At 36.5% G+C, this 25,229-nt stretch overlaps 1 protein-coding gene across 3 annotated transcripts in view; it reads right to left on the bottom strand.

The window, feature by feature from the left end:
- The window catches only part of LOC106055152 (NADH:FMN oxidoreductase-like), a 44,856-nt gene that overhangs the window by 5,776 nt on the left and 13,851 nt on the right, over positions 1–25,229 (bottom strand). For 2 of the 3 annotated variants that reach the window (XM_056020130.1, XM_056020129.1), the window contains exon 3: positions 305–433. In XM_056020130.1, the coding sequence (XP_055876105.1) occupies positions 305–433 (129 nt within the window). Of the gene's footprint in view, positions 1–304; positions 434–2,560; positions 2,722–25,229 lie in introns of those variants that run through there. The other variant, XM_056020131.1, reaches the window with a different exon arrangement.

Raw genomic sequence — 25,229 nt, 5'->3', positions numbered from 1 at the left:
AAAAAAAGGTCACATGTAGTACTAGTTATTGGTTATAAATAATAATGAGTCAGGCTCTTGACTGGAACCCATAGTGGAAGAGAAAGCTGGGAAACCAAAGCAAACACGGAGGAGATTGTTAGACCAAGAAGCAAAATTGGTAGGATGGACATGAACCCAAATAAGGGGAATAACTCAGAACAAATAAATAAAAACTGTAATTTTGATGATCTTCCATTTGTCACACTTTTTAAATTAAATTATGTTTGTAGATGTCTCTTACAAGATGGGTAGCAGACTGATTTATTTTTAAAACAAAATTTACCTTGTTGGGGTACTTTACGCATAGCAGACTTGAATGCTTCACATGTTTCAAGGGAGGACAAACGTAGATGTTCTAGTAAAGGTTGCTTTCGCAGAAGTACTTCTGGATGGTCAGGAGGGTCTGGTGGAGCTAGAGAGAAACACATAAAATGTATTTTGGTAATGTGTCCTCTAGTTTCAAACAGGGTGTCAGGGCTTAAGGTCCTGACAATGGTGGGGAAAGGGGCGTGAGGCCATTTAATATATTTTTCAAAGGACAAAAAAAAAAAAATTTTCTATAATAATAATTATATTAAAATTCTAGATAAGAATTTGAAGTACCGTAAGTAAGAGGTAAGAATCTTTTAAGTAGCACCTTTAAAATGTACACTCAAAACTTTTTAAAGAAGACATGTCAAAACATGATTCTTCTCGACTTTCTTAAGTCAGAAGAATCAAATTTCTCCAAACTCTCATGCATCGTTACGTTGACGCAACAAAAATCAAAATCTAAGACAAGATGTTGTACTTAACACATGTTTGCTATTTAATTGGAATATCCATCGCATAATAGTAATGGCTAGCGTTGCCTGTTCTATTAGACTTAATTTGACATGCATATTAGCCACTCTCTCACTCTTTTCAATACAACTTTTTCTGAATTTACTCTTCCTTACAATGAAAAAAAAAAAAAGAATTGTAAATGCCAGAAGGATGAATTTCAAAAAGCTCAGAATGCAGGAAAATGCTTGGCCTGTGGTTAGGGGAATTCCCATACACCCTGGCTGATTGGAAGGGAAACCAGTTGTTTGTCCAATACTATCTTCAAAAAGATTTTTTTCTAGAATACAAAAAACTTTTTTTTTTTAAACAAAGCTTACATTAAGTGTAGTTGTATCAATTAGTTTGGATCAGTCATGTAATTAAATTTGTAATAGATCTAGTCTAACAATTGATTAGAAATATTTTTACCAATTGTTTTTAATTAGCGCAAGTACAAGCGTTTAGCTTTCTCAATACGCTATGATTCTATCACTTGTCTGGACCAGTAGGAAAGGGGTGGCGGGAGAAAGTACAATTTCTTTGCCTTGTTCGAGATAACAAACAAAATAATTACCAATAGTTAATTAACTAACTAACTGTTTTTTTCTTTTTTCGATTGATTCTTGTGTTGTCAGGTAAAAGAAATAATTGTGTGAAATTTCAGCTTGATCTGAGATTAGGTGTGGGAGAAATAACGTGTACAAACTTTTTACCAGACAGACAGACAGAGTGAGTTGATATAAGCCTTGTTAAAAGAGTAAGTGGATTAGATTTAATGAATATTTATTATGTAAATTTGAATTCCAAACATATTGAAAATAGATTTATATATGAAAAAAAAAACAACAACAACTGGAAAACTGAGTTAAAAATTGTGTGTCTGTAAGTTTCTTTTCTTATTAATTACATCCTTAAAACCCTCCAAAACTCCAATATAGGAGCTAACAGTACTTCCAAAATTCTCAACTGGATAAGGGGGGTCAAAAAGAATTTTTTTCTTGGTGAGAGAGGGGGGAGTGGCCCCAATAGTAAGTTTGAGAAACGCTGATTTAGTCCAATACATATAGATACACAGATAGCATAATTTTTTGTTTTAATGCTGACGCTCGACAAAACACTCATAAAATGCAAAAGACTCTAAAATGTAGGCTACATTCCTAGTTTATCCTAGAAAAAGTATATAAAAAATGGCAACCCCTTATTACTTATAAACTGGATTATTTATTAAATATTCATGAATGTCATTTATTAAAAGCCTTTCGAAAAATGAGCTTTTTAAAAATACTGGTACAAGAGCACTTCTGTATCACTGTGTCATAAGTGACATGACCTATATGCACTGAATATAAGATATAATAGTTACAAGTCACTGGAGTGGTTTATAACGCCACGATAACAAAACAAGTAGGCCCTATAGTTCTAACATAAAGCTTTGATACACAATATCAATAAAACTGTTAAAACTAACTTAAAAAAAAAAAGAAAATCTAGTTTGGTAAGAGAAGATACTTTTTCTCCTAATAATGTAAGGCTACAGTACCGTAGAGTTGGCTAATATATAGGCTAATGTAGTGCTCAGGAATAATCAGGGAATAGAATAATAAAATTAGATAACTCCCCCCCCCCCCCAACCTCTCCGAATCAGCACTTCCAGGCAGACGATGACCCACATAAAAAATGTAAGATAAAAAAAAACTAGAAGATTAAAGCTAAAATCTTAATAAGCCTAACTTACGAGAGGATGACATGTTAGTGATGGATTGCCCCTATCTACATCCAAATGTACACAGCTGCACTGTGTCTAGATCTATCAGTGCAGAGCTTTCAATACAAAGTCAAAACCCGTAAGACACACAGCTGTTTTGGCCAAACATACGCAAGCCCCACAAGGTGAATGTCAAGGACAGGCCGACCCACATTTCATTCATTCAGCTAACCGTGACATCACACTCTGCCGTACCGCCGTAACAGTAACCGAGTTCTGAGCGTTCTTTGGTGGAAAGTTGGGCGGGGGGAATGAGAAGAAAGAGGAGATGTAGTCAAGATCTGACTATCAGCCAGTTAGTTTAGAAGAAAGAAAGAGGAGATGTAGTAAAGATCTGACTATCAGCCCGTATGTTTAGAAGAAAGAAAGAGGAGATGTAGTAAAGATCTGACTATCAGCCCGTTAGTTTAGAAGAAAGAAAGAGGAGATGTAGTCAAGATCTGACTATCAGCCAGTTAGTTTAGAAGAAAGAAAGAGGAGATGTAGTAAAGATCTGACTATCAGCCCGTATGTTTAGAAGAAAGAAAGAGGAGATGTAGTAAAGATCTGACTATCAGCCAGTTAGTTTAGAAGAAAGAAAGAGGAGATGTAGTCAAGATCTGACTATCAGCCAGTTAGTTTAGAAGAAAGAAAGAGGAGATGTAGTCAAGATCTGACTATCAGCCCGTATGTTTAGAAGAAAGAAAGATGAGATGTAGTAAAGATCTGACTATCAGCCCGTTAGTTTAGAAGAAAGAAAGATGAGATGTAGTAAAGATCTGACTATCAGCCCGTATGTTTAGAAGAAAGAAAGAGATGTAGTAAAGATCTGACTATCAGCCCGTATGTTTAGAAGAAAGAAAGAGGAGATGTAGTCAAGATCTGACTATCAGCCCGTATGTTTAGAAGAAAGAAAGATGAGATGTAGTAAAGATCTGACTATCAGCCCGTTAGTTTAGAAGAAAGAAAGATGAGATGTAGTAAAGATCTGACTATCAGCCCGTATGTTTAGAAGAAAGAAAGAGATGTAGTAAAGATCTGACTATCAGCCCGTATGTTTAGAAGAAAGAAAGAGGAGATGTAGTCAAGATCTGACTATCAGCCCGTATGTTTAGAAGAAAGAAAGATGAGATGTAGTAAAGATCTGACTATCAGCCCGTTAGTTTAGAAGAAAGAAAGAGGAGATGTAGTAAAGATCTGACTATCAGCCCGTTAGTTTAGAAGAAAGAAAGAGGAGATGTAGTCAAGATCTGACTATCAGCCAGTTAGTTTAGAAGAAAGAAAGATGAGATGTAGTAAAGATCTGACTATCAGCCCGTATGTTTAGAAGAAAGAAAGAGATGTAGTAAAGATCTGACTATCAGCCAGTTAGTTTAGAAGAAAGAAAGAGGAGATGTAGTCAAGATCTGACTATCAGCCAGTTAGTTTAGAAGAAAGAAAGAGGAGATGTAGTCAAGATCTGACTATCAGCCCGTATGTTTAGAAGAAAGAAAGAGGAGATGTAGTAAAGATCTGACTATCAGCCCGTTAGATTAGAAGAAAGAAAGAGGAGATGTAGTAAAGATCTGACTATCAGCCCGTTAGATTAGAAGAAAGAAAGAGGAGATGTAGTAAAGATCTGACTATCAGCCCGTATGTTTAGAAGAAAGAAAGATGAGATGTAGTAAAGATCTGACTATCAGCTCGTTAGTTTAGAAGAAAGAAAGAGGAGATGTAGTAAAGATCTGACTATCAGCCCGTATGTTTAGAAGAAAGAAAGAGGAGATGTAGTAAAGATCTGACTATCAGCCCGTTAGTTTAGAAGAAAGAAAGAGGAGATGTAGTAAAGATCTGACTATCAGCCCGTTAGTTTAGAAGAAAGAAAAAGGAGATGTAGTAAAGATCTGACTATCAGCCCGTTAGATTAGAAGAAAGAAAGAGGAGATGTAGTAAAGATCTGACTATCAGCCCGTTAGATTAGAAGAAAGAAAGAGGAGATGTAGTAAAGATCTGACTATCAGCCCGTATGTTTAGAAAAAGAAAGAGGAGATGTAGTAAAGATCTGACTATCAGCCCGTTAGTTTAGAAGAAAGAAAGAGGAGATGTAGTAAAGATCTGACTATCAGCCCGTTAGTTTAGAAGAAAGAAAGAGGAGATGTAGTAAAGATCTGACTATCAGCCCGTTAGTTTAGAAGAAAGAAAGAAGAGATGTAGTAAAGATCTGACTATCAGCCCGTTAGTTTAGAAGAAAGAAAGAGGAGATGTAGTCAAGATCTGACTATCAGCCCGTATGTTTAGAAGAAAGAAAGAGGAGATGTAGTAAAGATCTGACTATCAGCCCGTTAGTTTAGAAGAAAGAAAGAGGAGATGTAGTCAAGATCTGACTATCAGCCCGTATGTTTAGAAGAAAGAAAGAGGAGATGTAGTAAAGATCTGACTATCAGCCCGTATGTTTAGAAGAAAGAAAGAGGAGATGTAGTAAAGATCTGACTATCAGCCCGTTAGTTTAGAAGAAAGAAAGAGGAGATGTAGTAAAGATCTGACTATCAGCCCGTTAGTTTAGAAGAAAGAAAGAGGAGATGTAGTAAAGATCTGACTATCAGCCCGTTAGTTTAGAAGAAAGAAAAAGGAGATGTAGTAAAGATCTGACTATCAGCCCGTTAGTTTAGAAGAAAGAAAGAGGAGATGTAGTAAAGATCTGACTATCAGCCCGTTAGTTTAGAAGAAAGAAAAAGGAGATGTAGTAAAGATCTGACTATCAGCCCGTTAGTTTAGAAGAAAGAAAGAGGAGATGTAGTAAAGATCTGACTATCAGCCCGTTAGTTTAGAAGAAAGAAAGAGGAGATGTAGTAAAGATCTGACTATCAGCCCGTTAGTTTAGAAGAAAGAAAGAGGAGATGTAGTAAAGATCTGACTATCAGCCCGTTAGTTTAGAAGAAAGAAAGAGGAGATGTAGTAAAGATCTGATTATCAGCCCGTATGTTTAGAAGAAAGAAAGAGGAGATGTAGTCAAGATCTGACTATCAGCCCGTTAGTTTAGAAGAAAGAAAGATGAGATGTAGTAAAGATCTGACTATCAGCCCGTTAGTTTAGAAGAAAGAAAGAGGAGATGTAGTAAAGATCTGACTATCAGCCCGTTAGTTTAGAAGAAAGAAAGAGGAGATGTAGTAAAGATCTGACTATCAGCCCGTATGTTTAGAAGAAAGAAAGAGGAGATGTAGTAAAGATCTGACTATCAGCCCTTATGTTTAGAAGAAAGAAAGAGGAGATGTAGTAAAGATCGGACTATCAGCCCGTTAGTTTAGAAGAAAGAAAGAGGAGATGTAGTAAAGATCTGACTATCAGCCCGTATGTTTAGAAGAAAGAAAGAGGAGATGTAGTAAAGATCTGACTATCAGCCCGTTAGTTTAGAAGAAAGAAAGAGGAGATGTAGTAAAGATCTGACTATCAGCCCGTTAGTTTAGAAGAAAGAAAGAGGAGATGTAGTAAAGATCTGACTATCAGCCCGTATGTTTAGAAGAAAGAAAGAGGAGATGTAGTAAAGATCTGACTATTAGCCCGTATGTTTAGAAGAAAGAAAGAGGAGATGTAGTAAAGATCTGACTATCAGCCCGTTAGTTTAGAAGAAAGAAAGAGGAGATGTAGTAAAGATCGGACTATCAGCCCGTTAGTTTAGAAGAAAGAAAGAGGAGATGTAGTAAAGATCTGACTATCAGCCCTTATGTTTAGAAGAAAGAAAGAGGAGATGTAGTAAAGATCTGACTATCAGCCCGTATGTTTAGAAGAAAGAAAGAGGAGATGTAGTAAAGATCTGACTATCAGCCCTTATGTTTAGAAGAAAGAAAGAGGAGATGTAGTAAAGATCGGACTATCAGCCCGTATGTTTAGAAGAAAGAAAGAGGAGATGTAGTCAAGATCTGACTATCAGCCCGTATGTTTAGAAGAAAGAAAGAGGAGATGTAGTCAAGATCTGACTATCAGCCCGTATGTTTAGAAGAAAGAAAGATGAGATGTAGTAAAGATCTGTCTATCAGCCCGTATGTTTAGAAGAAAGAAAAAGGAGATGTAGTCAAGATCTGACTATCAGCCCGTTAGTTTAGAAGAAAGAAAGAGGAGATTAGTAAAGATCTGACTATCAGCCCGTTAGTTTAGAAGAAAGAAAGAGGAGATGTAGTAAAGATCTGACTATCAGCCCGTATGTTTAGAAGAAAGAAAGAGGAGATGTAGTAAAGATCTGACTATCAGCCAGTTAGTTTAGAAGAAAGAAAGATGAGATGTAGTAAAGATCTGACTATCAGCCCGTATGTTTAGAAGAAAGAAAGAGGAGATGTAGTAAAGATCTGTCTATCAGCCCGTATGTTTAGAAGAAAGAAAGAGGAGATGTAGTAAAGATCTGACTATCAGCCCGTTAGTTTAGAAGAAAGAAAGAGGAGATGTAGTAAAGATCTGACTATCAGCCCGTATGTTTAGAAGAAAGAAAGAGGAGATGTAGTAAAGATCTGATTATCAGCCAGTTAGTTTAGAAGAAAGAAAGAGGAGATGTAGTAAAGATCTGATTATCAGCCAGTTAGTTTAGAAGAAAGAAAGAGGAGATGTAGTAAAGATCTGACTATCAGCCCGTTAGTTTAGAAGAAAGAAAGAGGAGATGTAGTAAAGATCTGATTATCAGCCAGTTAGTTTAGAAGAAAGAAAGAGGAGATGTAGTAAAGATCTGATTATCAGCCAGTTAGTTTAGAAGAAAGAAAGAGGAGATGTAGTAAAGATCTGACTATCAGCCCGTATGTTTAGAAGAAAGAAAGAGGAGATGTAGTAAAGATCTGACTATCAGCCCGTTAGTTTAGAAGAAAGAAAGAGGAGATGTAGTAAAGATCTGACTATCAGCCCGTTAGTTTAGAAGAAAAAAAGAGGAGATGTAGTAAAGATCTGACTATCAGCCCGTATGTTTAGAAGAAAGAAAGAGGAGATGTAGTCAAGATCTGACTATCAGCCCGTATGTTTAGAAGAAAGAAAGAGGAGATGTAGTCAAGATCTGACTATCAGCCCGTTAGTTTAGAAGAAAGAAAGAGGAGATGTAGTAAAGATCTGACTATCAGCCCGTTAGTTTAGAAAAAAGAAAGAGGAGATGTAGTAAAGATCTGACTATCAGCCCGTATGTTTAGAAGAAAGAAAGAGGAGATGTAGTAAAGATCTGACTATCAGCCCGTTAGATTAGAAGAAAGAAAGATGAGATGTAGTAAAGATCTGACTATCAGCCCGTATGTTTAGAAGAAAGAAAGAGGAGATGTAGTAAAGATCTGACTATCAGCCCGTATGTTTAGAAGAAACAAAGAGGAGATGTAGTCAAGATCTGACTATCAGCCCGTTAGTTTAGAAGAAAGAAAGAGGAGATGTAGTAAAGATCTGACTATCAGCCCGTATGTTTAGAAGAAAGAAAGAGGAGATGTAGTAAAGATCTGACTATCAGCCCGTATGTTTAGAAGAAAGAAAGAGGAGATGTAGTAAAGATCTGACTATCAGCCCGTATGTTTAGAAGAAAGAAAGAGGAGATGTAGTAAAGATCTGACTATCAGCCCGTTAGTTTAGAAGAAAGAAAGATGAGATGTAGTAAAGATCTGACTATCAGCCCGTTAGTTTAGAAGAAAGAAAGAGGAGATGTAGTAAAGATCTGTCTATCAGCCCGTATGTTTAGAAGAAAGAAAGAGGAGATGTAGTAAAGATCTGACTATCAGCCCGTTAGTTTAGAAGAAAGAAAGAGGAGATGTAGTAAAGATCTGACTATCAGCCCGTTAGTTTAGAAGAAAGAAAGAGGAGATGTAGTCAAGATCTGACTATCAGCCCGTTAGTTTAGAAGAAAGAAAGAGGAGATGTAGTAAAGATCTGACTATCAGCCCGTATGTTTAGAAGAAAGAAAAAGGAGATGTAGTAAAGATCTGACTATCAGCCCGTTAGTTTAGAAGAAAGAAAGAGGAGATGTAGTAAAGATCTGATTATCAGCCCGTATGTTTAGAAGAAAGAAAGAGGAGATGTAGTAAAGATCTGACTATCAGCCCGTTAGTTTAGAAGAAAGAAAGAGGAGATGTAGTAAAGATCTGACTATCAGCCCGTTAGTTTAGAAGAAAAAAAGAGGAGATGTAGTAAAGATCTGACTATCAGCCCGTATGTTTAGAAGAAAGAAAGAGGAGATGTAGTCAAGATCTGACTATCAGCCCGTATGTTTAGAAGAAAGAAAGAGGAGATGTAGTCAAGATCTGACTATCAGCCAGTTAGTTTAGAAGAAAGAAAGAGGAGATGTAGTAAAGATCTGACTATCAGCCCGTTAGTTTAGAAGAAAGAAAGAGGAGATGTAGTAAAGATCTGACTATCAGCCCGTATGTTTAGAAGAAAGAAAGAGGAGATGTAGTCAAGATCTGACTATCAGCCCGTATGTTTAGAAGAAAGAAAGAGGAGATGTAGTAAAGATCTGACTATCAGCCCGTATGTTTAGAAGAAACAAAGAGGAGATGTAGTCAAGATCTGACTATCAGCCCGTTAGTTTAGAAGAAAGAAAGAGGAGATGTAGTAAAGATCTGACTATCAGCCCGTATGTTTAGAAGAAAGAAAGAGGAGATGTAGTAAAGATCTGACTATCAGCCCGTATGTTTAGAAGAAAGAAAGAGGAGATGTAGTAAAGATCTGACTATCAGCCCGTATGTTTAGAAGAAAGAAAGAGGAGATGTAGTAAAGATCTGACTATCAGCCCGTTAGTTTAGAAGAAAGAAAGATGAGATGTAGTAAAGATCTGACTATCAGCCCGTTAGTTTAGAAGAAAGAAAGAGGAGATGTAGTAAAGATCTGACTATCAGCCCGTATGTTTAGAAGAAAGAAAGAGGAGATGTAGTAAAGATCTGACTATCAGCCCGTATGTTTAGAAGAAAGAAAGATGAGATGTAGTAAAGATCTGACTATCAGCCCGTTAGTTTAGAAGAAAGAAAGAGGAGATGTAGTAAAGATCTGACTATTAGCACGTTAGTTTAGAAGAAAGAAAGAGGAGATGTAGTAAAGATCTGACTATCAGCCCGTATGTTTAGAAGAAAGAAAGAGGAGATGTAGTAAAGATCTGACTATTAGCCCGTATGTTTAGAAGAAAGAAAGAGGAGATGTAGTAAAGATCTGATTATCAGCCCGTTAGTTTAGAAGAAAGAAAGAGGAGATGTAGTAAAGATCTGATTATCAGCCCGTTAGTTTAGAAGAAAGAAAGATGAGATGTAGTAAAGATCTGACTATCAGCCCGTTAGTTTAGAAGAAAGAAAGAGGAGATGTAGTAAAGATCTGACTATCAGCCCGTTAGTTTAGAAGAAAGAAAGAGGAGATGTAGTAAAGATCTGTCTATCAGCCCGTATGTTTAGAAAAAAGAAAAAGGAGATGTAGTCAAGATCTGACTATCAGCCAGTTAGTTTAGAAGAAAGAAAGAGGAGATGTAGTAAAGATCTGACTATCAGCCCGTATGTTTAGAAGAAAGAAAGAGATGTAGTAAAGATCTGACTATTAGCCCGTTAGTTTAGAAGAAAGAAAGAGGAGATGTAGTAAAGATCTGACTATCAGCCCGTTAGTTTAGAAGAAAGAAAGAGGAGATGTAGTAAAGATCTGACTATCAGCCCGTATGTTTAGAAGAAAGAAAGAGGAGATGTAGTAAAGATCTGACTATCAGCCCGTTAGTTTAGAAGAAAGAAATAGGAGATGTAGTAAAGATCTGACTATCAGCCCGTATGTTTAGAAGAAAGAAAGAGGAGATGTAGTAAAGATCTGACTATCAGCCCGTTAGTTTAGAAGAAAGAAAGAGGAGATGTAGTAAAGATCTGACTATCAGCCCGTTAGTTTAGAAGAAAGAAAGATGAGATGTAGTAAAGATCTGACTATCAGCCAGTTAGTTTAGAAGAAAGAAAAAGGAGATGTAGTAAAGATCTGACTATCAGCCCGTATGTTTAGAAGAAAGAAAGAGGAGATGTAGTAAAGATCTGACTATCAGCCCGTTAGTTTAGAAGAAAGAAAGAGGAGATGTAGTAAAGATCTGACTATCAGCCCGTTAGTTTAGAAGAAAGAAAGAGGAGATGTAGTAAAGATCTGACTATCAGCCCGTTAGTTTAGAAGAAAGAAAGATGAGATGTAGTAAAGATCTGACTATCAGCCCGTTAGTTTAGAAGAAAGAAAGAGGAGATGTAGTAAAGATCTGACTATCAGCCCGTTAGTTTAGAAGAAAGAAAGAGGAGATGTAGTAAAGATCTGATTATCAGCCCGTATGTTTAGAAGAAAGAAAGAGGAGATGTAGTAAAGATCTGACTATCAGCCCGTATGTTTAGAAGAAAGAAAGATGAGATGTAGTAAAGATCTGACTATCAGCCCTTATGTTTAGAAGAAAGAAAGAGGAGATGTAGTAAAGATCTGACTATCAGCCCTTATGTTTAGAAGAAAGAAAGATGAGATGTAGTAAAGATCTGATTATCAGCCCGTATGTTTAGAAGAAAGAAAGAGGAGATGTAGTAAAGATCTGACTATCAGCCCGTTAGTTTAGAAGAAAGAAAGAGGAGATGTAGTAAAGATCTGACTATCAGCCCGTTAGTTTAGAAGAAAGAAAGAGGAGATGTAGTAAAGATCTGACTATCAGCCCGTTAGTTTAGAAGAAAGAAAGATGAGATGTAGTAAAGATCTGACTATCAGCCCGTTAGTTTAGAAGAAAGAAAGAGGAGATGTAGTAAAGATCTGACTATCAGCCCGTTAGTTTAGAAGAAAGAAAGAGGAGATGTAGTAAAGATCTGATTATCAGCCCGTATGTTTAGAAGAAAGAAAGAGGAGATGTAGTAAAGATCTGACTATCAGCCCGTATGTTTAGAAGAAAGAAAGATGAGATGTAGTAAAGATCTGACTATCAGCCCTTATGTTTAGAAGAAAGAAAGAGGAGATGTAGTAAAGATCTGACTATCAGCCCGTTAGTTTAGAAGAAAGAAAGAGGAGATGTAGTAAAGATCTGACTATCAGCCCGTTAGTTTAGAAGAAAGAAAGAGGAGATGTAGTAAAGATCTGACTATCAGCCCGTTAGTTTAGAAGAAAGAAAGAGGAGATGTAGTAAAGATCTGACTATCAGCCCGTATGTTTAGAAGAAAGAAAGAGGAGATGTAGTAAAGATCTGACTATCAGCCCGTTAGTTTAGAAGAAAGAAATAGGAGATGTAGTAAAGATCTGACTATCAGCCCGTATGTTTAGAAGAAAGAAAGAGGAGATGTAGTAAAGATATGACTATCAGCCCGTTAGTTTAGAAGAAAGAAAGAGGAGATGTAGTAAAGATCTGACTATCAGCCCGTATGTTTAGAAGAAAGAAAGATGAGATGTAGTAAAGATCTGACTATCAGCCCTTATGTTTAGAAGAAAGAAAGAGGAGATGTAGTAAAGATCTGACTATCAGCCCGTTAGTTTAGAAGAAAGAAAGAAGAGATGTAGTAAAGATCTGACTATCAGCCCGTATGTTTAGAAGAAAGAAAGATGAGATGTAGTAAAGATTTGACTATCAGCCCGTATGTTTAGAAGAAAGAAAGAGGAGATGTAGTAAAGATCTGACTATCAGCCCGTTAGATTAGAAGAAAGAAAGATGAGATGTAGTAAAGATCTGACTATCAGCCCGTTAGATTAGAAGAAAGAAAGATGAGATGTAGTAAAGATCTGACTATCAGCCCGTATGTTTAGAAGAAAGAAAGATGAGATGTAGTAAAGATCTGACTATCAGCCCGTATGTTTAGAAGAAAGAAAGAGGAGATGTAGTAAAGATCTGACTATCAGCCCGTTAGTTTAGAAGAAAGAAAGAGGAGATGTAGTAAAGATCTGACTATCAGCCCGTTAGTTTAGAAGAAAGAAAGAGGAGATGTAGTAAAGATCTGACTATCAGCCCGTATGTTTAGAAGAAAGAAAAAGGAGATGTAGTAAAGATCTGACTATCAGCCCGTATGTTTAGAAGAAAGAAAGATGAGATGTAGTAAAGATTTGACTATCAGCCCGTTAGATTAGAAGAAAGAAAGATGAGATGTAGTAAAGATCTGACTATCAGCCCGTTAGTTTAGAAGAAAGAAAGAGGAGATGTAGTAAAGATCTGACTATCAGCCCGTATGTTTAGAAGAAAGAAAAAGGAGATGTAGTAAAGATCTGACTATCAGCCCGTTAGTTTAGAAGAAAGAAAGATGAGATGTAGTAAAGATCTGATTATCAGCCCGTTAGTTTAGAAGAAAGAAAGAGGAGATGTAGTAAAGATCTGATTATCAGCCCGTATGTTTAGAAGAAAGAAAGAGGAGATGTAGTAAAGATCTGACTATCAGCCCGTATGTTTAGAAGAAAGAAAGAGGAGATGTAGTAAAGATCTGACTATCAGCCCGTATGTTTAGAAGAAAGAAAAAGGAGATGTAGTAAAGATCTGACTATCAGCCCGTTAGTTTAGAAGAAAGAAAGATGAGATGTAGTAAAGATCTGACTATCAGCCCGTTAGTTTAGAAGAAAGAAAGAGGAGATGTAGTAAAGATCTGACTATCAGCCCGTATGTTTAGAAGAAAGAAAAAGGAGATGTAGTAAAGATCTGACTATCAGCCCGTTAGTTTAGAAGAAAGAAAGATGAGATGTAGTAAAGATCTGATTATCAGCCCGTTAGTTTAGAAGAAAGAAAGAGGAGATGTAGTAAAGATCTGATTATCAGCCCGTATGTTTAGAAGAAAGAAAGAGGAGATGTAGTAAAGATCTGACTATCAGCCCGTATGTTTAGAAGAAAGAAAGAGGAGATGTAGTAAAGATCTGACTATCAGCCCGTATGTTTAGAAGAAAGAAAGAGGAGATGTAGTAAAGATCTGACTATCAGCCCGTATGTTTAGAAGAAAGAAAAAGGAGATGTAGTAAAGATCTGACTATCAGCCCGTTAGTTTAGAAGAAAGAAAGATGAGATGTAGTAAAGATCTGACTATCAGCCCGTTAGTTTAGAAGAAAGAAAGAGGAGATGTAGTAAAGATCTGACTATCAGCCCGTTAGTTTAGAAGAAAGAAAAAGGAGATGTAGTAAAGATCTGACTATCAGCCCGTTAGATTAGAAGAAAGAAAGATGAGATGTAGTAAAGATCTGACTATCAGCCCGTTAGTTTAGAAGAAAGAAAGAGGAGATGTAGTAAAGATCTGACTATCAGCCCGTTAGTTTAGAAGAAAGAAAAAGGAGATGTAGTAAAGATCTGACTATCAGCCCGTTAGTTTAGAAGAAAGAAAGATGAGATGTAGTAAAGATCTGACTATCAGCCCGTTAGTTTAGAAGAAAGAAAGAGGAGATGAAGTAAAGATCTGACTATCAGCCCGTATGTTTAGAAGAAAGAAAGAGGAGATGTAGTCAAGATCTGACTATCAGCCTGTTAGTTTAGAAGAAAGAAAGAGGAGATGTAGTAAAGATCTGACTATCAGCCCGTTAGTTTAGAAGAAAGAAAGAGGAGATGTAGTAAAGATCTGACTATCAGCCCGTTAGTTTAGAAGAAAGAAAGAGGAGATGTAGTAAAGATCTGACTATCAGCCCGTTAGTTTAGAAGAAAGAAAGAAGAGATGTAGTAAAGATCTGACTATCAGCCCGTTAGTTTAGAAGAAAGAAAGAAGAGATGTAGTAAAGATCTGACTATCAGCCCGTTAGTTTAGAAGAAAGAAAGAAGAGATGTAGTAAAGATCTGACTATCAGCCCGTTAGTTTAGAAGAAAGAAAGAGGAGATGTAGTCAAGATCTGACTATCAGCCCGTTAGTTTAGAAGAAAGAAAGAGGAGATGTAGTAAAGATCTGACTATCAGCCCGTTAGTTTAGAAGAAAGAAAGATGAGATGTAGTAAAGATCTGACTATCAGCCCGTTAGTTTAGAAGAAAGAAAGATGAGATGTAGTAAAGATCTGACTATCAGCCCGTTAGATTAGAAGAAAGAAAGAGGAGATGTAGTAAAGATCTGACTATCAGCCCGTATGTTTAGAAGAAAGAAAGAGGAGATGTAGTAAAGATCTGACTATCAGCCCGTATGTTTAGAAGAAAGAAAGAGGAGATGTAGTAAAGATCTGACTATCAGCCCGTATGTTTAGAAGAAAGAAAGAAGAGATGTAGTAAAGATCTGACTATCAGCCCGTTAGTTTAGAAGAAAGAAAGAGGAGATGTAGTAAAGATCTGACTATCAGCCCGTTAGTTTAGAAGAAAGAAAGAGGAGATGTAGTAAAGATCTGACTATCAGCCCGTTAGTTTAGAAGAAAGAAAGAGGAGATGTAGTAAAGATCTGACTATCAGCCCGTTAGTTTAGAAGAAAGAAAGAGGAGATGTAGTAAAGATCTGACTATCAGCCCGTTAGTTTAGAAGAAAGAAAGAGGAGATGTAGTCAAGATCTGACTATCAGCCCGTATGTTTAGAAGAAAGAAAGAGGAGATGTAGTAAAGATCTGACTATCAGCCCGTATGTTTAGAAGAAAGAAAGAGGAGATGTAGTCAAGATCTGACTATCAGCCCGTTAGTTTAGAAGAAAGAAAGAGGAGATGTAGTAAAGATCTGACTATCAGCCCGTATGTTTAGAAGAAAGAAAGAGGAGATGTAGTAAAGATCTGACTATCAGCCCGTATGTTTAGAAGAAAGAAAGATGAGATGTAGTAAAGATCTGACTATCAGCCCGTATGTTTAGAAGAAAGAAAGAGGAGATGTAGTAAAGATCTGACTATCAGCCCGTATGTTTAGAAGAAAGAAAGAGGAGATGTAGTAAAGATCTGACTATCAGCCCGTTAGTTTAGAAGAAAGAAAGATGAGATGTAGTAAAGATCTGACTATCAGCCCGTTAGTTTAGAAGAAAGAAAGAGGAGATGTAGTAAAGATCTGACTATCAGCCCGTATGTTTAGAAGAAAGAAAGAGGAGATGTAGTAAAGATCTGACTATCAGCCCGTTAGTTTAGAAGAAAGAAAGAGGAGATGTAGTAAAGATCTGACTATCAGCCCGTATGTTTAGAAGAAAGAAAGATGAGATGTAGTAAAGATCTGATTATCAGCCCGTATGTTTAGAAGAAAGAAAGAGGAGATGTAGTAAAGATCTGACTATCAGCCCGTATGTTTAGAAGAAAGAAAGAGGAGATGTAGTAAAGATCTGATTATCAGCCCGTATGTTTAGAAGAAAGAAAGAGGAGATGTAGTAAAGATCTGACTATCAGCCCGTATGTTTAGAAGAAAGAAAGATGAGATGTAGTAAAGATCTGACTATCAGCCCGTTAGTTTAGAAGAAAGAAAGAGGAGATGTAGTAAAGATCTGACTATCAGCCCGTTAGTTTAGAAGAAAGAAAGATGAGATGTAGTAAAGATCTGACTATCAGCCCGTTAGTTTAGAAGAAAGAAAGAGGAGATGTAGTAAAGATCTGACTATCAGCCCGTTAGTTTAGAAGAAAGAAAGATGAGATGTAGTAAAGATCTGACTATCAGCCCGTTAGATTAGAAGAAAGAAAGAGGAGATGTAGTAAAGATCTGACTATCAGCCCGTATGTTTAGAAGAAAGAAAGAGGAGATGTAGTAAAGATCTGACTATCAGCCCGTATGTTTAGAAGAAAGAAAGATGAGATGTAGTAAAGATCTGTCTATCAGCCCGTATGTTTAGAAGAAAGAAAGAGGAGATGTAGTCAAGATCTGACTATCAGCCCGTATGTTTAGAAGAAAGAAAGATGAGATGTAGTAAAGATCTGACTATCAGCCCGTTAGTTTAGAAGAAAGAAAGAGGAGATGTAGTAAAGATCTGACTATCAGCCCGTATGTTTAGAAGAAAGAAAGAGGAGATGTAGTAAAGATCTGACTATCAGCCCGTTAGTTTAGAAGAAAGAAAGAGGAGATGTAGTAAAGATCTGACTATCAGCCCGTATGTTTAGAAGAAAGAAAGAGGAGATGTAGTAAAGATCTGACTATCAGCCCGTTAGTTTAGAAGAAAGAAAGAGGAGATGTAGTAAAGATCTGACTATCAGCCCGTATGTTTAGAAGAAAGAAATAGGAGATGTAGTAAAGATCTGACTATCAGCCCGTTAGTTTAGAAGAAAGAAAGAGGAGATGTAGTAAAGATCTGACTATCAGCCCGTTAGTTTAGAAGAAAGAAAGAGGAGATGTAGTAAAGATCTGACTATCAGCCCGTATGTTTAGAAGAAAGAAAGAGGAGATGTAGTAAAGATCTGACTATCAGCCCGTTAGTTTAGAAGAAAGAAAGATGAGATGTAGTAAAGATCTGACTATCAGCCCGTTAGTTTAGAAGAAAGAAAGAGGAGATGTAGTAAAGATCTGTCTATCAGCCCGTATGTTTAGAAGAAAGAAAGAGGAGATGTAGTAAAGATCTGACTATCAGCCCGTTAGTTTAGAAGAAAGAAAGAGGAGATGTAGTAAAGATCTGACTATCAGCCCGTTAGTTTAGAAGAAAGAAAGAGGAGATGTAGTCAAGATCTGACTATCAGCCCGTTAGTTTAGAAGAAAGAAAGAGGAGATGTAGTAAAGATCTGACTATCAGCCCGTATGTTTAGAAGAAAGAAAGAGGAGATGTAGTAAAGATCTGACTATCAGCCCGTTAGTTTAGAAGAAAGAAAGAAGAGATGTAGTAAAGATCTGACTATCAGCCCGTTAGTTTAGAAGAAAGAAAGAGGAGATGTAGTCAAGATCTGACTATCAGCCCGTTAGTTTAGAAGAAAGAAAGAGGAGATGTAGTAAAGATCTGACTATCAGCCCGTTAGTTTAGAAGAAAGAAAGATGAGATGTAGTAAAGATCTGACTATCAGCCCGTTAGTTTAGAAGAAAGAAAGATGAGATGTAGTAAAGATCTGACTATCAGCCCGTTAGATTAGAAGAAAGAAAGAGGAGATGTAGTAAAGATCTGACTATCAGCCCGTATGTTTAGAAGAAAGAAAGAGGAGATGTAGTAAAGATCTGACTATCAGCCCGTATGTTTAGAAGAAAGAAAGAGGAGATGTAGTAAAGATCTGACTATCAGCCCGTATGTTTAGAAGAAAGAAAGAAGAGATGTAGTAAAGATCTGACTATCAGCCCGTTAGTTTAGAAGAAAGAAAGAGGAGATGTAGTAAAGATCTGACTATCAGCCCGTTAGTTTAGAAGAAAGAAAGAGGAGATGTAGTAAAGATCTGACTATCAGCCCGTTAGTTTAGAAGAAAGAAAGAGGAGATGTAGTAAAGATCTGACTATCAGCCCGTTAGTTTAGAAGAAAGAAAGAGGAGATGTAGTAAAGATCTGACTATCAGCCCGTTAGTTTAGAAGAAAGAAAGAGGAGATGTAGTCAAGATCTGACTATCAGCCCGTATGTTTAGAAGAAAGAAAGAGGAGATGTAGTAAAGATCTGACTATCAGCCCGTATGTTTAGAAGAAAGAAAGAGGAGATGTAGTCAAGATCTGACTATCAGCCCGTTAGTTTAGAAGAAAGAAAGAGGAGATGTAGTAAAGATCTGACTATCAGCCCGTATGTTTAGAAGAAAGAAAGAGGAGATGTAGTAAAGATCTGACTATCAGCCCGTATGTTTAGAAGAAAGAAAGATGAGATGTAGTAAAGATCTGACTATCAGCCCGTATGTTTAGAAGAAAGAAAGAGGAGATGTAGTAAAGATCTGACTATCAGCCCGTATGTTTAGAAGAAAGAAAGAGGAGATGTAGTAAAGATCTGACTATCAGCCCGTTAGTTTAGAAGAAAGAAAGATGAGATGTAGTAAAGATCTGACTATCAGCCCGTTAGTTTAGAAGAAAGAAAGAGGAGATGTAGTAAAGATCTGACTATCAGCCCGTATGTTTAGAAGAAAGAAAGAGGAGATGTAGTAAAGATCTGACTATCAGCCCGTTAGTTTAGAAGAAAGAAAGAGGAGATGTAGTAAAGATCTGACTATCAGCCCGTATGTTTAGAAGAAAGAAAGATGAGATGTAGTAAAGATCTGATTATCAGCCCGTATGTTTAGAAGAAAGAAAGAGGAGATGTAGTAAAGATCTGACTATCAGCCCGTATGTTTAGAAGAAAGAAAGAGGAGATGTAGTAAAGATCTGATTATCAGCCCGTATGTTTAGAAGAAAGAAAGAGGAGATGTAGTAAAGATCTGACTATCAGCCCGTATGTTTAGAAGAAAGAAAGATGAGATGTAGTAAAGATCTGACTATCAGCCCGTTAGTTTAGAAGAAAGAAAGAGGAGATGTAGTAAAGATCTGACTATCAGCCCGTTAGTTTAGAAGAAAGAAATAGGAGATGTAGTAAAGATCTGACTATCAGCCCGTTAGTTTAGAAGAAAGAAAGAGGAGATGTAGTAAAGATCTGACTATCAGCCCGTTAGTTTAGAAGAAAGAAAGAGGAGATGTAGTAAAGATCTGACTATCAGCCCGTATGTTTAGAAGAAAGAAAGAGGAGATGTAGTAAAGATCTGACTATCAGCCCGTATGTTTAGAAGAAAGAAAAAGGAGATGTAGTAAAGATCTGACTATCAGCCCGTTAGTTTAGAAGAAAAAAAGATGAGATGTAGTAAAGATCTGTCTATCAGCCCGTATGTTTAGAAGAAAGAAAGAGGAGATGTAGTCAAGATCTGACTATCAGCCCGTATGTTTAGAAGAAAGAAAGATGAGATGTAGTAAAGATCTGACTATCAGCCCGTTAGTTTAGAAGAAAGAAAGAGGAGATGTAGTAAAGATCTGACTATCAGCCCGTATGTTTAGAAGAAAGAAATAGGAGATGTAGTAAAGATCTGACTATCAGCCCGTTAGTTTAGAAGAAAGAAAGAGGAGATGTAGTAAAGATCTGACTATCAGCCCGTTAGTTTAGAAGAAAGAAAGAGGAGATGTAGTAAAGATCTGACTATCAGCCCGTTAGTTTAGAAGAAAGAAAGAAGAGATGTAGTAAAGATCTGACTATCAGCCCGTATGTTTAGAAGAAAGAAAGAGATGTAGTAAAGATCTGATTATCAGCCCGTATGTTTAGAAGAAAGAAAGAGGAGATGTAGTAAAGATCTGACTATCAGCCCGTTAGTTTAGAAGAAAGAAAGAGGAGATGTAGTAAAGATCTGACTATCAGCCCGTTAGTTTAGAAGAAAGAAAGAGGAGATGTAGTAAAGATCTGACTATCAGCCCGTTAGTTTAGAAGAAAGAAAGAAAGAGATGTAGTAAAGATCTGACTATCAGCCCGTTAGTTTAGAAGAAAGAAAGAGGAGATGTAGTAAAGATCTGACTATCAGCCCGTTAGTTTAGAAGAAAGAAAGAGGAGATGTAGTAAAGATCTGACTATCAGCCCGTTAGTTTAGAAGAAAGAAAGAGGAGATGTAGTAAAGATCTGACTATCAGCCCGTTAGTTTAGAAGAAAGAAAGAGGAGATGTAGTAAAGATCTGACTATCAGCCCGTTAGTTTAGAAGAAAGAAAGAAGAGATGTAGTAAAGATCTGACTATCAGCCCGTATGTTTAGAAGAAAGAAAGAGATGTAGTAAAGATCTGATTATCAGCCCGTATGTTTAGAAGAAAGAAAGAGGAGATGTAGTCAAGATCTGACTATCAGCCCGTATGTTTAGAAGAAAGAAAGAGGAGATGTAGTAAAGATCTGACTATCAGCCCGTATGTTTAGAAGAAAGAAAGAGGAGATGTAGTAAAGATCTGACTATCAGCCCGTTAGTTTAGAAGAAAGAAAGAGGAGATGTAGTAAAGATCTGACTATCAGCCCGTATGTTTAGAAGAAAGAAATAGGAGATGTAGTAAAGATCTGACTATCAGCCCGTTAGTTTAGAAGAAAGAAAGAGGAGATGTAGTCAAGATCTGACTATCAGCCCGTATGTTTAGAAGAAAGAAAGAGGAGATGTAGTCAAGATCTGACTATCAGCCCGTTAGTTTAGAAGAAAGAAAGATGAGATGTAGTAAAGATCTGACTATCAGCCCGTATGTTTAGAAGAAAGAAAGAGGAGATGTAGTCAAGATCTGACTATCAGCCCGTATGTTTAGAAGAAAGAAAGAGGAGATGTAGTAAAGATCTGACTATCAGCCCGTATGTTTAGAAGAAAGAAAGAGATGTAGTAAAGATCTGATTATCAGCCCGTATGTTTAGAAGAAAGAAAGATGAGATGTAGTAAAGATCTGACTATCAGCCCGTATGTTTAGAAGAAAGAAAGAGATGTAGTAAAGATCTGACTATCAGCCCGTATGTTTAGAAGAAAGAAAGAGGAGATGTAGTAAAGATCTGACTATTAGCCCGTATGTTTAGAAGAAAGAAAGAGATGTAGTAAAGATCTGACTATCAGCCCGTATGTTTAGAAGAAAGAAAGAGGAGATGTAGTAAAGATCTGACTATCAGCCCGTATGTTTAGAAGAAAGAAAGAGGAGATGTAGTAAAGATCTGACTATCAGCCCGTATGTTTAGAAGAAACAAAGAGGAGATGTAGTAAAGATCTGACTATCAGCCCGTTAGTTTAGAAGAAAGAAAGAGGAGATGTAGTAAAGATCTGACTATTAGCCCGTATGTTTAGAAGAAAGAAAGATGAGATGTAGTAAAGATCTGACTATCAGCCCGTATGTTTAGAAGAAAGAAAGATGAGATGTAGTCAAGATCTGATTATCAGCCCGTATGTTTAGAAGAAAGAAAGAGGAGATGTAGTAAAGATCTGTCTATCAGCCCGTATGTTTAGAAGAAAGAAAGATGAGATGTAGTCAAGATCTGATTATCAGCCCGTATGTTTAGAAGAAAGAAAGAGGAGATGTAGTAAAGATCTGACTATCAGCCCGTATGTTTAGAAGAAAGAAAGATGAGATGTAGTAAAGATCTGACTATCAGCCCGTATGTTTAGAAGAAAGAAAGAAAGAGATGTAGTAAAGATCTGACTATCAGCCCGTATGTTTAGAAGAAAGAAAGAGATGTAGTAAAGATCTGACTATCAGCCCGTATGTTTAGAAGAAAGAAAGAGGAGATGTAGTAAAGATCTGACTATCAGCCCGTATGTTTAGAAGAAAGAAAGAAAGAGATGTAGTAAAGATCTGACTATCAGCCCGTATGTTTAGAAGAAAGAAAGAAAGAGATGTAGTAAAGATCTGACTATCAGCCCGTATGTTTAGAAGAAAGAAAGAAAGAGATGTAGTAAAGATCTGATTATCAGCCCGTATGTTTAGAAGAAAGAAAGAGGAGATGTAGTAAAGATCTGACTATCAGCCCGTATGTTTAGAAGAAAGAAAGAAAGAGATGTAGTAAAGATCTGACTATCAGCCCGTATGTTTAGAAGAAAGAAAGAAAGAGATGTAGTAAAGATCTGACTATCAGCCCGTATGTTTAGAAGAAAGAAAGAGGAGATGTAGTAAAGATCTGACTATCAGCCCGTATGTTTAGAAGAAAGAAAGAGATGTAGTAAAGATCTGACTATCAGCCCGTATGTTTAGAAGAAAGAAAGAGGAGATGTAGTAAAGATCTGACTATCAGCCCGTATGTTTAGAAGAAAGAAAGAGGAGATGTAGTAAAGATCTGACTATCAGCCCGTTAGTTTAGAAGAAAGAAAGAGATGTAGTAAAGATCTGACTATCAGCCCGTATGTTTAGAAGAAAGAAAGAAAGAGATGTAGTAAAGATTTGACTATCAGCCCGTTAGTTTAGAAAACGATTATTGTTATTTCGTAGCTAATTTTTTTTTTTTTAAGTCTCGGTAGAGATTGAAATTGATTCATTTAAATACATATAAGGTCAAACATAACAAGAGATGGATAAATAAAAGAGATACAGGCCAGTTTTAGCTTGGCATCCGCTGTCCTGTGCAAACTGTGGACAATCTGGAAGGAAGTAACATCAGCTTCCAGTGATGCGTGGTGGCAGAGCGGTAAAGCGCTTGGCTTCCGAACCGTGTTCAAACCCTAGTTAAGACAGATTTTTTATTTCGGGATCTTTGGGCGCCTCTGAGTCCACCCAGCTCTAATGGCATTAGTCTTGTGCTGGCCACATGGCACCCTCGATAACCGTAGGCCACAGAACCAGATGACCCATTGACCACAACTGTATGGTTGTGAAAAGTTAGACACTGAACGCGGAGGCTGAAAGAAGTATTCAAGCTTTTGAGAGGGGGGAGGGGGAATGCTTGGGCATACCAGGAAAAGAAGACAAATGAGTTTGTACTGTTACAAGCCAAGACTCTGGCTGGCCAAAAGGAAGAGCCACTCAATACCGTGAAGAGATGAGCTGGTTTGGTCATATTGTGACTGTAAAAAAGTTATCCATCAAGGTACAGATGAGGGAGCACAAAGAAAGGGTTGACCAAAGACAAGCTGGCTGAACAACGTAAAAGTATGGACCGACATCTCTATGATATCCTACTAAGAAGGGCTGCTGACAGGGAAAAGTGGAAAGATTTGGTTACACGAACTGTCACAGCACTCCAAAGACGAAAGTCAGGGAATATGATGATAGGTTTCTGAAAGAAGTCCCGATTTATTGATTACAATCAAACAATGCCACGGTGGGGAAGGGACGCCGCAGTGTTCCCATGTTTTGAACTTTATCTAAAAGCTTACTGGTGAGGTATCTCTGGGCGCATTTCATCTCCCGAACTATAGGAGCCATAATATTTTACCGAGTTTTTATATCTTTTTATTGCACCTTCCTTTCTATGTGCCTACTTATATATATATATATATATATCTTCACTCTCCTCTCCCTCTCGCACAAACTTTTCTCCCAGAGGTCATCATGTAACTATTTGTTAGTATCAAAAGTTTCAATAGCATTAACTTTGACATCAAGACAGAACCAAGAAAACGTTTGGTAGCACTCAAAAGGCAGACGTGTACATGGAAAGATATATATCTTGAAACAAAATAGGCTGGTGCTATTAATAAATACTGGGCAAAATATTTTTTAAAAAATAAGGCGGTAAGTATTGATTAGCTCAGTGTGATGAACTGGCCGAAGGATTGTATTAATAAGTTGATGAATTCATATGAAATGACGATCACACTTGCCGGGGATTATATGATTAAACTTGACAATCCAATGAAATGAAGAAAGAAACATCTCTCTGTATTTTCTTCAAACTTCTTTAATAACTTCTTCAACTTTCACATCAAATTAACTTCTTAATTCAATAACAACTTGACACTTCATAAATAAAACTTAAAGATACATAAAACTTCACTTAGTATAACTTCAACTTCAACTACTAAAACTTTACTTAATGGACCCGCTAATATCACGAAATTTATTACTTATCAAGAACTGAGCGAGGACCCCGACTAACTGACTTTCCCCTTATTTATACTTTCTTTGATCGTACATTCCAGAATCATGGAACCTTCTCAGATAATTATTTTAGTAACTTTGACCTTCTAGAAGCTGACGTGTGCTATTTTTTCCCTTAACCTCTTTCTTTGATTGGATACCTAAAATTAACTTGTTTACGCTGGACACTTGCACTGGTTTGAACTCGAGCTTCTAGAAACTGGTCGAAATAGGTCACAGACTTGACTCGTGACATTACCCCCTTGCCTTTTTAGCATTTTGTATGCAATATAAAATGCGTAAAATAGCAATATAACATATGCCTAAAACATTGATAAAATTGCTCTCATAACTAAAAAAATTAAAAAAAATGTTTCATTATGTTAACATATTAATATAAAACAAAATTCAAAATGTTGTACAGATTCAGCATATATAATTAATATTAGATAATATACATCTTAGTTCTATACATTTATTATTAATAATTGATATATTAATATGAACATTTCCCAACTTGTGTAACTAAAAGATGTCAAAGTAACAAAACTTAACAAAACGGAATAATACATTATATCTCCTCTGGTACTTGAGTTGATAGAGTATCTGAATATTAAAATAACTACAAACACATGGAATAAAAAATGATTAAATTTGTTTTTCTAACATAAAACAAAATATAGTTAAACAATAAACAATATATTGTATAGTATCTAAATACATCTGGACAAAGTATCAGCAAAAACAGTCTTTACATCAAACTGATAGTCCATTAACTGCAAACTCCATCGTGTCAGACGACTATTTGACATTTTTTTAGAGTTGAGAAATGCCAGTGGTGCATGATCTGTCTGTAAAGTAAAAGGTGCTCCCAACAGGTATTTGCTAAATTTTGAAATGGCCCAGACAATCGCCAGGCACTCTCGCTCTATGGTCGAGTATCTGGTCTCTGCTGAAGATAGTTTTCTGTTTATAAAAAATACAGGATGTAGAATGCCTTCATATTCTTGCATTAGACATGCTCCTATTGCCGATGAGGAAGCATCTGTAGCAAGATAAAACCGCTTCTTCTTGTCTGGTAATTTCAAAATGGATTCTTGTGCAAAAGCATACTTAATTTTCTTTATGGTCTCTTCTAATTCTGGTGACCATGGAATCGTGTTAGATTGTCCTTTCTTCGTAAGGTTAGTAAGAAGTGTTGTCAGTGATGCGTAATTTGGAATAAAGCATCTGTAAAAATTACAAAGTCCTAATATACTTCTAACCTGCTTTTTTGTTTGAGGTATTTTAATGTCCAAAATTCGTTTAATAATATCGTCCTGTGTTTTCAGTGAATTGTTTCCAACTTTATAACCTAAAAATGTAACTTCTGATTTTGCTAATTCAACTTTGCTTGGTTTTACAGTAAATCCATTGTCTTTCAATTGTTGGAAGATTTCTTTGAGTCCTTTAATATGATCT

This window comes from Biomphalaria glabrata, chromosome 2, assembly GCF_947242115.1.
Source record: "Biomphalaria glabrata chromosome 2, xgBioGlab47.1, whole genome shotgun sequence".
NCBI lineage: Eukaryota > Metazoa > Mollusca > Gastropoda > Planorbidae > Biomphalaria > Biomphalaria glabrata.
The sequence above is the reverse complement of the archived record's forward strand: the minus strand, read 5'-3'. Positions and strand labels throughout refer to the sequence as shown.